The sequence below is a fragment of the Mangifera indica genome, chromosome 9 (genome assembly GCF_011075055.1).
Source record: "Mangifera indica cultivar Alphonso chromosome 9, CATAS_Mindica_2.1, whole genome shotgun sequence".
Taxonomy (NCBI): Eukaryota; Viridiplantae; Streptophyta; class Magnoliopsida; order Sapindales; family Anacardiaceae; genus Mangifera; species Mangifera indica.
Window position 1 is genome coordinate 15200139 of NC_058145.1, and position 14098 is coordinate 15214236.

Genomic DNA, 14098 nt, shown 5'->3' on the forward strand with positions numbered 1-14098 from the left:
AAACCTTTAAATTTTAAAATTTTATTATTTCCTCACAAGTTTTAAAAGTGACACTTTAACCTATTCTTAAAGTTTTAAAAGTTTAATTTCACCCCTAGAGTTTATTTTCTTCTCCGAACATCATCATTTCCATCAATGGTTGATGTTTTTCACCCATCTTCTAGATTTGGTTATAAAGGATGACATAAAATAATCATCCAGATGTGACGAAGAACGATAAAGCGTCATTCTTCATTGAGTCTTCTTGATCTAGACGATATTTGATCATTTAGATCTGAACAATGAAGGGTTCTCTTTCATCGAAGAAGACCTTCACTTCTTCTTGATCATCGATTAGTTTTTTAAGTCATCGAAAATGAAACCTAAAAAAGGTAAAAAGTGAATTTTTTAAAATTTAGTTATGAGGATAAATATGAGTTTTTTAAATTCAGAGAGAGAAATGATATAAATTTTTTAGGTTTATAGATAAAATGATTATTTTATCTTTATCTTTAATTAAAAATTTAAACTATAATTAACTCATAGGTAGGTGTTTAGATTGTTTATCTGTTGTGGATATAATTTTGATAGTAAACTAAAATTTGGGTGGGAAATGGTCGTTTTCCCAAATTTAACAGATCAAGTTTCAGCGTTCAGACCAGGCGGTGATGGCGCTTCTTGACTTTCCAAAACACTCATAAATAAATGTATCTAATTTCCTTTTTAGGATAAACATATTTCACCTTTTTGAAATTAGTGTCTGTATTTGTTCATTGATCAATTACCATTATTGTTTGTCTATAAATTTATATTTAAATTAAATTTTGGAATAAAATTAGGATATTTGGGAAACATAAAAACTGTCATAAAAAATAAAAAATAATAAGTGGAAGACAGATAATAGTAATTTTATTATTATTTCTTGACCAATGTTGAAACTTCAGCAGCATGGGACGAACAGTGGGCGTAGAAGAATCAACGGTGACTGATGGCTTAAAATAGTTGATTGAATGGCGACTTTTGAATGAATCCCACCTAACTTTCAACGTTATTCGTCCCTATCAGTTGTTCCACTTTTTTCAAAGTCAAAGGAATTAAAAAATAGAATTAAAAAGCATAAAAGAAAAAGATAATCGCCTATTGCTTTTGGCGTTAAAACACTTTTTTCCTTCTAATCTGTATAGATAATATTTTTTATTTAAAATAAAATTTTATTAATATAAAATAATATTAGATTGTAAAATTATTATTTTATTTTTGCCTTTTTTCATTTTTTTAAAATTATAATATAATTCTAAATTGTCAAAAATAAATAAATCTTTTAAATAACAAAATTAATTAAAATCCACTTATTTACCTGTCCTTTCACCTTTGTCTCTCTCAAACTCTTTTTCTATAGAATTGTTATAAGTAATGCTTGAAAATTTTGCGTAGAAGGAATGCCTGAAGTAGCGGTAAAGCCATCCAAACAACTACCATTGAGTCTCGAGAATACCTCCACATGCAGAAGACCTCGAGTTCTATTTGGGCAATATTTACTTGCTTCAATGTTTATGGACTCCAAAAGATGACCATCCAAACGAGTTCTAATTGAAGTAAAACTTTCTGACATGGTAAAATTCATCGTTCCAACTCCGCCCCATGTAAATAAATCTTGGAAACTGTAGAAACTGATAATTTCTAGATACAAGTAGGAAGTTGATAGGAATCTGAACACTGCCACGAGCTTTATTAGACAAATGGGATTTAATAAATTTTTTTTTTTTTTGTACATAACACTAATGAAATGATTATCCAGTTCACTTTCCCTTGAACCGATCAGGAGACCTATGGTCTTCATTCTCTTATACTGGCATGCTTTTTTTACTCTTGAAAGCTCGACTAGTGGAAGCTATGGCATTGAATGAGTTTACTGCTCTCACTTGAGTCTTGAGGGACCAATTGCTATAATATAAGGTTAAGAGTTATGGGCATGGTCAGCAACAATCCACCAGAGGACCATCTAGTTTGTACAATGATCTTGTAATCACACATTAACATAATTCAATCTTTTTTTTTATGCCTGCTCATTACTGAATATATATCATTAAAATACTTGAAAGTCCACTTTAATCGTATCATACATCAATCAACTTGTGTCAACAAAATTTGCCAGGTTAAACTTTAAAAATATATTTATGTTTTTTCAGACTTCAGTCAACACTAAGATAATAATGCATTGAAGCAAATATAACAATACAAAACAACTGAGTGACATATACTAAAAAACGCTACAGCCACGGAAATAAGTTTTTTTTTCCTCCTTAATCCAAACAGAAATAATCAGGGGGCATGAATACCCAAAAGGTTTGTATGTGGATACGCAGTCCTCCATGTCTCAGCTTTATTTCCAGGTAGAACCACCAAGTCTAATCACTTCTTCGCTGCTATCCCTCCTGTGACCGCGATCCAGTTCGTTATCCCCTTTTTTATCGCTTAAATCACCATATAGATCCCTCAGCTTAGCCAAGTTGCTAGATGCAGATGTTTTATTTTTGCTTACATCTCTCTCTGGGCTTGTTGGACGATCAACGCGTACATTGCCAGTCAGCACACTCCTACTTCTGCTCCTGCTTCTGCTTCTGCTCCGGCTCCTATGACTGTTCTCATATTCCCTCCTGCTTTCTCTCTCTGAATACTTGGACCTTCGATCATAATCATGTCTTCGATCCCTTTCCCTTTCCCTGTCCCTGTCCCTAATCCTATCCCTATCCCTGTCCCGATCTCGTCCTTGGTCCCTACTTCTGTCTCGATCCCAATCACCATCCCTATATCTGCCTCGATCACGTTCTCGGTCCCTATCTCGATCCCGGTCTCTGTCCGAAGAATCCTTATCATAATATTCACGACTACGGCTGCGGCGGTCTCTGGGTGATCTTCTTATATCTTCATTGGCTCCATCATATGCGGGCAGTGGCATAGTGCGGCGAACAGGAGATGAGTCCCTGGTTGATGCGCGATGAGGAGCACGCTGGCCAAAAGAGACTGAAAGTGCAGCTTTAACAGATGGTGGTCGACGAGCAGTATCATCAGATCCATGTCGGTTGTTATCCCCAGTCACGCCAGAGTGCTTTGAGGGAAGTTTCATCTTCTCAAGATTAGTTACAATCTGACGCATTACGGGAACAGGGATACGAGGAAACAGAGTATCAAAATAGTACTGCAATTTCAAAACAGAATGGAGTTTTAAGGCTTCAGTAGGTTAATAGAATAAAGTCAAAGATGCAGCACGGTAGTTCATAATACAATCATCATAGAAAGAAATTTGGAAATAATAAGAAAAAACAAGATACAAAATAAAAGACAAGCTTATCAACAAAAAAGACAAGCTGTCTTAATTCGCACAAAAAGATTCAAAATCTGTCCAAGAACAGATTATATACACAAAGATATCTTAATATTAAAAAGTAAGAATATTAAAAAAAAAGAAACAATAATCATACACACAACATACATGCAACTACAAAGATTTGAGAAATATTAAAGGCCAAAAGTGATTGAAAAAATAACAAATTCTCCAAGACCTAAAGAAATGTACTCTAGAGGATTGTTCAGAAAAAAAGATGAAAAACTAGAATCTAAATAAAATTAAAAAAAAGTCTTTTCAGACAAGATCTAACCCTAAAGAGGAGCAGCTTCAAGTCATGTTTGGATGTGTATGTGCTAACAGAGTTAAGCCAACAGGTGCAGGGTCATTAAAAGCTTGTAACAAACAACCAGGATAAACAAGGGAAGGTGAGAATAGAATTTAAGAGAAAGAAAAGGAGAAAATAAATAGTCTCTCGCAGAAAACCAAATTTTCTGCTCAATACCATCATCAAAAGGCTGCCTACGAAGAGATTAATAGGCAATATATACAGCAACCAAAGCCTATACAAACAGGAAAGAAAGATCTACTTTGGACAAGGTACTTAATTCATACAATATAAGAAAAAAAATTAACTAGGAAAACCATTGTTAACTTAATAGAAAACCAAATTTGTACATTTTTCAAAAGATGATATAATTTATCTTGATTCTTCATCAGAAATATAAAGAAATCCACCGTGTCAATTACCTGTCCCAGAAGCAAATCACGCACGTATACACCCATTGTGGTCATTTTTCCATTGGATCCAGGTGAGAATTCCTGAAATGCAAGACATTCACTATTACAAAACAATTATGAAAAGAAGCATTTTAACAAATCTATTATACTCATAGGGTTGTTCACTGAGCATATAATAAACAGGACAGCAATTTGAATAGTGTTCAAAAAGGTTGTACTAACTTAAGTGATATTAACATGGACATACCTAAGGAGATAATCAAACTTTTAGTTCTAGCAAGGCACTTAGTAACCTAAAACTATATAATATACATAGTATATAGTCATTCAAGCAAAAGACAGATATTCCATGCAGAATTAAGTCAAGAAAATTTCTACTCAAGAAGGAACTATATTTTTAATAAGTTTTTTTCTTCATCTCAAAAGATAAAAGCTGATATTCAGAAGGAACCAAAATAAATTTCACTATTCATTTTCTTATGAAATGATAATAATACACTTTGACTATTTTGGTAAGCTTGAAAACAAAATTAAATCAATTGCTGAATCAAAATAAGTTCACTGCAGGGCCATATTCACGAGTGGAAAATACTATCTTCATTTTCACAAGATTCAATTGGTTTAATTATTTAAAAAGGCTCATCAAACCCCTTCTTTCAAAAAACCATATTGGTAACTTAAACACTGCAGATTATGAAGTCAATTCAAACAAGATTAATAGCTAACTAGAGCCTACCAAATAACATTATCATTGTCTGAATTATTTTTATGGAATAAATTCTGAAGTCATGCATGTCAATTATACCATATAATTATAAATTCCAAAACGAAATTTCTATAATATCCCCATATATTGATACTAGATTCCTTAGATAAGGATGAAATAGCCATCACCCTCAATATCCAGACTGTCAGTTGTAGAATAATTACCTTTGCAAAATTATTAGAAGAGAGATTACTCTGGTTCATCATTATCGCTCTTTAAATTGTGATTCATCCTAACTACAATTTACGGAAAAAGTTCGAACCCTAGATGGATGACATCTTTCATTATAAGTTTTTGGCATCTTAACACACACCTTGCACCCAAGAAAAAAAAAATTAAATAGGAAAAAGAATGAGAGAGAGAAGCCTCAGTCTTCTGTTAGGGGAACTTGTAATCTTAACCGACAATATTATTATCCAAAACTAGATATTTATTAAAAAATTAGTGTTAACGTTTTTACTTACAGAGGCCAAACATAAAAAAAATTAAATGTCCACCGTTTTCTTTCTCCATAATTTGAGAATTATCAACCAAACCATCACAAAATCCAGTGTAAAAAGCATAATTGCACAAAAAAGTTTTCATATTGTTGATGCTGCATGCAGTATAAATTAAAAAAATTCAAACAAAAAGTAACAAGACACCACATCCAAAATGTTAATAATAAGCAACAGATGATGCTGGTTATAAACAAATTTGAAAAGTTAATAAATAAATAATATGCAGTAAGACAAGGGAAGAATTTCAAAACTTGTTAAGAAAAAATAGAAAATATTACCTAGAATACCTAAAACTTTGAAGAACTTCAAAGTCAAATGAAAGCCCTAAAAAAATTGCTGATTCAAAAATTCAACAAATAACTTAAGACTCTTAGAGATCCGAATGTCTCAGTTATGTGATTCACACCAGCACCATGTAATTATTAAAAATGCTTTAATGACTGTAATACATTACTAAATATAGGATATAAACAAAAGAACCAGCAAAAACGCTTCAAAATACCTCATCATCCTTAAGATATGGTTCAAACCAATTCCATAATGTCTTTGGATCTGCAGCATATCTTAAATAGAGAAATCCAACCTGCAACAAAATCAGGTGTCAATGTCAGTATATAAAAATCTCAAAGCAAAAGTCAAACAGCCAAGCCATACACTCACAAGTAAAAAGCACCAGAATATTAAGAAAATGGCGAAGACAGCTAACAAAATTAAAACTGAGCTTTGCTGCCATGCAGAATATAAATCTATACCATAATTTTCAAGGAGCCAATAAACTGGTGCATAAGTTCATAATTATGAAACTAAAAAGCAAATTCTACAGTTAATCTAAGTCTGGGATTGTAGCAACAGCAGAAAAAGCAGCCATTATAGTCAGAAAGCAAGTTATCAATCTAACATTAAATATAGAAAAAGCAAGCCTCAGACAGAATGTTTCAACACTTCAGGAACGGTCACCTCAAACCTTGGTTTTGCAGATATCTGCTAAGCATAGCAAGAGGAATAAGAAAGTCTCAGCAACTCAAAGAAACAAGGAGACCTCAACCTTGATTTGTAGAAATCTGCTATGCAAAACAAGGGATTTATCATCTATATATATACATAGTTATAAACTCCTATCATATATATGAGAAAGGTGAGATAGACATTATTCTAAGAATGAATCATATCACCTGAGATTGATTCATTAACTCACTGAAATATACACATTATTTCTGTTTCTGGAAATTGCAAAAGTTCAGAGTTATAGAATATGTGAAAGAAATATAAATGACAATAACACCATTTTCTACTCCACTTAACTACTAATGATTTCTGTCATAAGATTGAAGTCCTAACAAAGATAGGCCAGGACAGCCAAATTCACTATAAATCGGAAGACAAAGAAATTCCCATCAAAACTTAGAATTCTAAACAAAAGTAATGTGGCACAAAAAGTGAGAAATAAATTATTGCTAATAATGCACATTGCTATATCTATGTAGAGCATATAATGTAGCAGCGAAACAGTGTAGCCTAAGTAAGGATGATTCCTATTCAAAGAAACAAATATGCATTAAATTGCAACTGTGCTTCTCAAGAAATGCAAAGACTCCTATGATGCTGTCAAGGGAAATATCTCACAAGGCTTTTGAATCTTTTTGCAATCATGATTACAATTTGAAATATTAAGCTAAACTGAGTGGGAAGATTAGGCAGGCCAGATTGTATGAAGGCAAGTCTTCAACCTTTGGATAAACAAGTTTCCTCCAACTCTCCAGTGGCTTCTCTACTTTTCGAGAAAGGTTCCTTTAAATCAGTTGGAGAAAAAAATTAGAAAGGATGTGAGAAAACTCTAATCTACTGGCCCAACATCCATCAAACTGTACAATCAAGGTATGCTTTGTTGTCATCCCTAACTATGTTCCTCAAGTTTTCTCCAGTAATTTAATCAGGTCATTTGGCTTTTATCAGAAACCAATTTCAAACCTACGAAAAACCATAGAAAACTAAAGAAGAAAATCAGCTTCTAATAATACACTAAATTTTAGAATTGCATCTGAAAATTATGTTTCAAGAACATTTCAACCAAACATTTATCATAGAGTTTCTTATAAACCTTGTTCTACAAAATGGAGAAGTTTATTTAATTTATATCAAACATACCCTAAACCTGTTTGCCAAGCTCTTGTGACTTGTTTAGGATTGAAAGTTCTTCCATCACTTCTAAGTTCAGGTCTTGAATTGAATATAAGTACGTAGTTCACTAGATTCCTTGATTCCTTAAATGCACGTCATTAAGATCATGAATTTTAATCCCAATACTAGAACCAATATAGGACACAACCACTGAAATTCGATAACTAAGGTTTTTTGAAATCATCATTGGTAGGCTAGACAAAATAGGGACAGCTTACTCTCATAAGCATTACCAAGAACAACAAAAGAATTATTTGTATTTGTTACAAAAGACTTATTTGCATATGTTCGATTAATTTTGATACTGGGCTCAATAGTATTCATAGGATAAGAATTTTAATATGAAAAAGCATGGAATTAAAGCAAATAACTCACACACAAAAGAAAAGGAAATCTTAAGAAGAATCTTGAATTAAATCCTTAAGATGATTAAAACAAAATAAAAATACTCTTAACCTACCCCATTCCTAAATAAATTTACCTTAAAAAGATAACTTGCAAGGTAAAACTCTAACAAGAACACCAAGAAACCCACAAACAGATATAGGGAGTGGAAGAAAAAAAATAGAAGAATCTTTTTTACAAAAATACCAAAAAGGATTGCATTTGAATTTATAGATGGTCATATGAAAACTGGAAATCAATATAATATACATGTAAGGAAGAAAAATTGATGTGAAGATACAACCAGGAGTATCCTCATTCTTCAAAATGTATGAAGTAGGTTAAATTGACTTTAAATTGAAATTGAAACATTTGAGTCAAAAATGATAAAGATATCTAAAATAAGAAAAAAAATACCCAAAAAAACAAATTACTGCCGTGTATAATGGCACAGATAATATCACACACATTTGCAATACACATTGAACACTCCAAAACAATGTCCATTCATGTATTTTCCTTGCCATAAGAAATTTCTTAATAAAAATCCCTCTCTCATTGCTTCTACTAAAACAGTACCCCTTAACTTATAAGAACCATAGCTCTCATTGTCCTCCCAAGCACAAGCATATATAGTCATTCTACGGATGAATACTATAAAAATAACGCTCCTTTGCATATATACTATAATTTTTTCATTACAACTACTGATATAGATCAACCAGCCCATTTTTACCAGTTTGCTTAAAAGATAGCAGGCCACAAACTAATCTACTTCACAAACAAAGAGATCCATGCTCCACATTATTTAAGTAAACCAGTAAACATCCCAGAGCCAATCCTATATCTTTCTCACAGTATTTATCTGTTCAGAAAATCATGACTTTTTTTCATGGTTGATGATTAAACCTCAATGCCCTTTCAGTAGTCATTTTTTTTACAACTAAAGTAATTACTAGACAGAGGCATTCATCCAGATCCATGAACAATCAAAATGCACATATGTATCTAGAAGCACATAAATAAATTTAATCCGTACTAATGCTACAATGAAAAAAACCCAAGGAAAAGGCTCTACTTACCGCCCTGATGTAAGGGGAATCTGGATGTTTCAATAAACCATGCATTTGTTTGACAGTAAGTTTCATGGTAAAAAACTTGTAAAGAAGACAGATTGCTGTTGAAGGACCACGGCAGTTTCCAGTCATCCATGGCTCCACATGGTCAACCTGATTGTAGATTTCATCAATAACTTCATGGTATGTCTTTAACCGGTAGAGCTCCTTGAAATAATCAGACGACAGAATGTTCATACAAAGGACCTTCTCTAACAGTGAATCGATTGGTTTGCCACAAGTCTGAATCTCCGTCATGGGTCATCAAATGTGTGCACTACGACACGCAAAATCAAATTCGGTATGAATATTTGCAGCAGTACTGCAATCTTAAACCTACAATTTGTCAAGGAAAATTAAAAGAAATGTGTAACAAAGTACCAATACAACAAAAAGGAAAAAGGAACAATACAATCAAACAAATCGTTTTGCCTATCTAGGACTTGTTAAATCCAAGACACCCCAAAAGAAACAAATAAAACACAAATTATTTATTACATCAAGCCAACTTGAACTTATTTTAGCTTATAAAAGTTGCGCCCAACTGAATTAAGTATAACAAATCCTTTAGCAAAAATAATATATGCAATCCAAGGGTTCAATCTTTAGACACCAATAGCATTAGCATTCCAGCATTTTATCATCAAACAAACAATTGAAGCTAAAATTTAACCTCCATACACTTTAAATTCCAAGAAAAATAACCCTAAACCTAACAGAGAAATATCCAAAAACAAAAGTTTGCGCGAAAGGATCACGAGAGATTAAAAGATTCGATCGAATAAATGAATACGCACCAGATTGTTGTCAGTGGCGAGCTTTGATTGGATAGGTTAGGAAGCAATTAATTGGATGTGATGGTGATAACAAAACCCTAAAAACGTATTTGTAAAATGCAATACAGGCTTAGCTATCTCATACCTGTCTTCTAACGCGAACGAACCAAAACGGCATGTGAAAGGTCCAGGGCGACCATTGGCCGATATAAATCAACGGCAAAATACAGAGAGACACCCCATGTATTTAATAAAGACATGGTGATCCATTACTTTTAATTTCCTCAAAAGCCCACACTGTCCAAATTTAAGCGGATGCGTCTATCCTGGTAAGAAAATCTGCTTATATACATGGCTATTAATATCATATGATATGATATAAGTAAAAATAATATTTATTCAAAAGTATATTGAAAATTGATGCAATACTATCATACGATAACTATACATATAATTAATACGGATTGATACATTTTTTTTGAATAAATAATGATATGGCAAAAATTTATTTGATAAATTTGAAAATTTTTGAAATATTTGTGATATTTTTCTAAGATATGATATAACAATTAGAATTTTTTTATATGTTTTTACTATTATTATTTAACAATACATGTATAAAATAGTTTTTTGATAGTAGACATAATACGTAAATGATTAAACATAACCCCATTGTTACGGTAAACATATGGGCCTTTTTAGATATTCCTTGCCTAGAATGTTATTTTTTTTATATTTTATGACAAAATCTAAAGATAATGGACTTGGGCTGAGTGAAGCCCAAGCTAACTTTACTTGATGCCATTGGACTTCCTACGTAAAATCAAGCGCAGTTCACACCACCAGACTAATGGCTAAATTTAAATCAGCTTGGGCTTAATTGGAGTAAGTAAGGGCCAAATGAGCCCACTTGACCCACCGGAGATTTCTCTTTCATGCAATTTTTAATCTCTATTAATAATTAGAATAGAATATTATATATATATATATATAAATAAATCTTATTAATTTATCTATATAAACTGAAATGATAACATAAAATCAATCAATCTGATTATTTATTTTTTATTTTATTTTAAAATTACTTAATTATATATTATCATATAAAATTGCATGTATTAATTAATAAATTTTTTTACTTAAAATTTAGTAAATATATCAACATTTCATATCATATTACATCATTTTTACCGTTTTATTAATACTTAAACTTAAAATGTAAACTAAAGAAAGAAAGTTAATAGCAACCCCTTGCCAACAAAGAGGAATATGAAAATATTTTTCAACATAAATTTTTTATATTTATGTGGGATAAAAAATCATTTATAACATTAGGGATTAACAAAATTGGTAAAGTATTAGAATTTTTAGGAATAATAAAATTATGCATACCCATTTTAAAAATACAAATAGATATACATTATATATATATATCATCATATGATTAGATGATTTTAAATTAAAAATAAAATAATATCTAATCACATGATGACACATATAAATGTATACTAATTTGTGTGTCCAAAGTATATATGTATAATATCACTCTTTTATGAAAAAAGATCTAGATCTGAGTCTCTGTCACGATCATTAAACCTTGATTTAAATTACATCTTATGGGTACTAATAAATGACTATTTCTCTTTTGAGCATACAAAATGGTCTTGAATTTGACTATGTTTCTTGAACCAGATTGTCCATGTTAAAAATTAAAGCAAAAGTTCTATGCTTATGTCATTTTAGGATCAAACCATGAAACTCTCAAAACTTAAATTTTAAGCATTGAGTTGGTGGTTTAATTTTCCAATCATCACCAAACTTTTAACTATATGTCTTGCATTCATATTAATGTAAAGCCCAAATTATATTAACTTGATGATCACAAAGTTTTTTATTTTTATTAAACTTGGGATAATAGTATATAAATGTTTTTAGACTGTTAAAAATGGATAAAATGTTGATAATTTCTAATTTTGGGGTAGAAAAATGTAAATCATTCTGATGATAATAATAATAATAATAATAATAATTAAACAAATATTGGTTAGTTAACGGCCTTAACAAGAAAGTGGGTGGTTAACAACCCTTTTGCTCTTTTTCCTTTCTTGGGAAATCTATGTTTGTTGGAAGAAAATGACCTAAACTCAAAAAGCAATAGTCACTCACTATTACCAATCTTCAAATTTAGACAACTTAACCATGAATGTTTCTTGCTTCATTTCGACTACAATAATTGAGTAATATTGCATGTACAGACAAACTATATAAGTTTATTTCTACAAACTAAGTAAATAACATTTGATTAGGTGATTTTGAAGTAAGAAAAAAAATAAATAATCACATTACTCAATTAGATATTGCTATCTTAGTTTGTACAGATAAGTTTATATAATTTATTTGTATGCATAATCTTTATTCTTAAAATAATGTAATACAAAATGTAAATCCTATGTTTTGCTTTGGGGAAGTAAGGAGTTGGAAAAATGATAAAAAGGTAAATTGAATTAGCTGGGTAGTCTATGTTTTGAGTAATAAAAATATGATTAATTAGTTAAAGAAGAATGTAGTTATGTGTAATTAAAATTTTAAGAAGAGAGCTGAAGGAACATATATTAGGACAAATAAGTATGCATGAGAGGGAGGTTTAATCAGAAAGTTTGGTGCAAGAAAGAAATTGCAAATGCAAATGCAAAATGCTTGTGATGTTTGAACAAAACTAAGACAATTACAAATCTCCAAACCCCATTTCATCTCTTTAAAAGCTCATCATTTCTCCTTTTTGCTTCAGTGTAAATCTGTTGTTGAATATAATTCTGTCAGCTGCCCACAAAAATGGAGAAAGCACACGCCAAGTCTGCACTAAAGGTTGTTTAATTTATTAATGAAGCTTCCTGTTTGTATTATATATTTATTTTTCTAAATTAATGTGTTTTTGTTTTAAAATTAATTATATAGTTTGTGAAGGCTGGTTCACAGTCTGCTGTTACATGGAGCTCTACTGCTTCAAAATTGGTGAGATCTCTATACACTTTTGTTACATATAAGTTAATAAGATTTATTTGTACGTATAGTTTTATTCTAAATTAAATTAGTGATTGAATTGAAATATATTGTTGGGCAGGCGAAGGATAATGAACTAAACAAAAGCAAGGTAACTTTATTAGTTCGGTCTTGAAACTCTAACTCATTTTGATGAACTGAGAGATTAGTTTGATTCATCTGAGTCAATAATAATATTAGGTTTCACCAAAGGTGGCCTCGGCAAAGGACAACACAAAGCCGCTAGAGTTCACACTCCACACTCAACAAAGAGCTGTGAAACGAGCCATGTTCAACTATTCTGTGAGTAGTCTTAATTTATTTTTGAGCAATACAATGTGTTTTTAGTTTTGAGTATTCAATTGGGTGTTCAGATAATGTATCATTACGTAATTAAATGTTATTTCATTTTTAATTCAAAATCACACAATTGCATGATAACATGTTATTTAGATATCCAATTGAGTATTTAAATCTGGGTCCACATACTTTTATTGTTTAATTTGTCATTATATCTAAATTTTGCCTCTTGAGCTTTGGATACCAGAAAATTAGATAAAAAGAAGAGAATTATCTTGCACAGGTTGCCACCAAGTTATATCTGATGGAGATACACAAGAAACGAGTGGAGAAGCTGCAGAAGGTGGGTATATATGATATATTGTAATTATAATTTATGTTTTAAAACTTGGTTAATTTTGTATTAATTTGAATAATAGATGTTGGAAGAGGAAGAGGTTCGTTTGATGAGAAAGGAGATGGTTCCCAGAGCCCAGTTGATGCCTCTTTTTGACAGACCTTTTTTCCCACAAAGGTATAAATAATTACTTGATAAAAAATTGATTAGGGAGTTACTGTTTCCATTTGATGACTTATTTTTTGTGTTGATATGAAGATCGAGCCGGCCATTGACAGTTCCAAGAGAGCCGAGTATGGGAATGGTGAATGGGAAGAGCTGCAACATCAGCGGGAATCATGAACTACAATTTTGGAAGCTCTCATGCTAATTGGAAGCCCATTAAATAAGCCCTGAGAATAATTCAACCTATAACTCTTCTGATGCTTGTTTGATTAGTCATAGTGCCCTAGTTCTTAAAGACTTTTTTATTTTTTGTTTCTTGTTCTTTTTGCAGTTTTATTATCAAAATCTCATGTAGATATAGCTATCTTGTATTAGTAAAATAAAGGGACTGTGAAGATTACGTTTTGAGTTGATTTGATTTGTATAAATCCTTTGTTTTAATATTAATGGAGAAATTGATATTACCTTCATA

The 14098-nt window shown here is 31.2% G+C and overlaps 2 protein-coding genes across 8 annotated transcripts; one reads left to right on the top strand and one right to left on the bottom strand.

Annotated features, from left to right (window-relative positions):
* Positions 1-2126: 2126 nt before the first annotated feature.
* LOC123224682 (pre-mRNA splicing factor SR-like 1) lies at positions 2127-10031 on the bottom strand. Of its 7 annotated transcripts, none has more exons than XM_044648357.1 (5): positions 9931-10031; positions 8977-9345; positions 5835-5915; positions 4076-4147; positions 2127-3178 (listed from the first exon to the last, which is right to left on the bottom strand). In XM_044648357.1, the coding sequence occupies exons 2-5, from the start codon at positions 9265-9267 to the stop codon at positions 2363-2365; spliced, it is 1260 nt and encodes a 419-aa protein (XP_044504292.1). In that variant the 5' UTR covers positions 9268-9345; positions 9931-10031; the 3' UTR covers positions 2127-2362. The 7 variants fall into 7 exon arrangements, 5 of the variants coding, with proteins under 5 accessions (XP_044504292.1, XP_044504291.1, XP_044504290.1 ...); XM_044648356.1 differs by having other exon boundaries at positions 8977-9286; positions 9807-9971; XM_044648355.1 differs by having other exon boundaries at positions 9807-9971.
* Positions 10032-12548: 2517 nt separating this feature from the next.
* On the top strand, positions 12549-14096 carry LOC123224712 (protein TPX2). The gene is made up of 7 exons (XM_044648407.1): positions 12549-12650; positions 12741-12797; positions 12907-12936; positions 13026-13127; positions 13408-13467; positions 13544-13638; positions 13720-14096. The coding sequence occupies exons 1-7, from the start codon at positions 12618-12620 to the stop codon at positions 13829-13831; spliced, it is 489 nt and encodes a 162-aa protein (XP_044504342.1). The 5' UTR covers positions 12549-12617; the 3' UTR covers positions 13832-14096.
* The last annotated feature ends 2 nt before the right edge of the window (positions 14097-14098 follow it).

What these genes read in the sequence shown, in the direction of transcription:
- LOC123224682 (XM_044648357.1), bottom strand. Translation starts at nt 9,267, where the DNA reads ATGACGGAGATTCAGACTTGTGGCAAACCAATCGATTCACTGTTAGAG. An exon ending in ATTCCCCTTACATCAGGGCG is followed by an intron (nt 5,916 to 8,976) that starts GTAAGTAGAGCC and finishes ATTTTGTTGCAG; the next exon opens with GTTGGATTTCTCTATTTAAG. An exon ending in GTGATTTGCTTCTGGGACAG is followed by an intron (nt 3,179 to 4,075) that starts GTAATTGACACG and finishes TTGAAATTGCAG; the next exon opens with TACTATTTTGATACTCTGTT.
- LOC123224712 (XM_044648407.1), top strand. Translation starts at nt 12,618, where the DNA reads ATGGAGAAAGCACACGCCAAGTCTGCACTAAAG. An exon ending in GCTCTACTGCTTCAAAATTG is followed by an intron (nt 12,798 to 12,906) that starts GTGAGATCTCTA and finishes ATTGTTGGGCAG; the next exon opens with GCGAAGGATAATGAACTAAA. An exon ending in GAGTGGAGAAGCTGCAGAAG is followed by an intron (nt 13,468 to 13,543) that starts GTGGGTATATAT and finishes TTTGAATAATAG; the next exon opens with ATGTTGGAAGAGGAAGAGGT.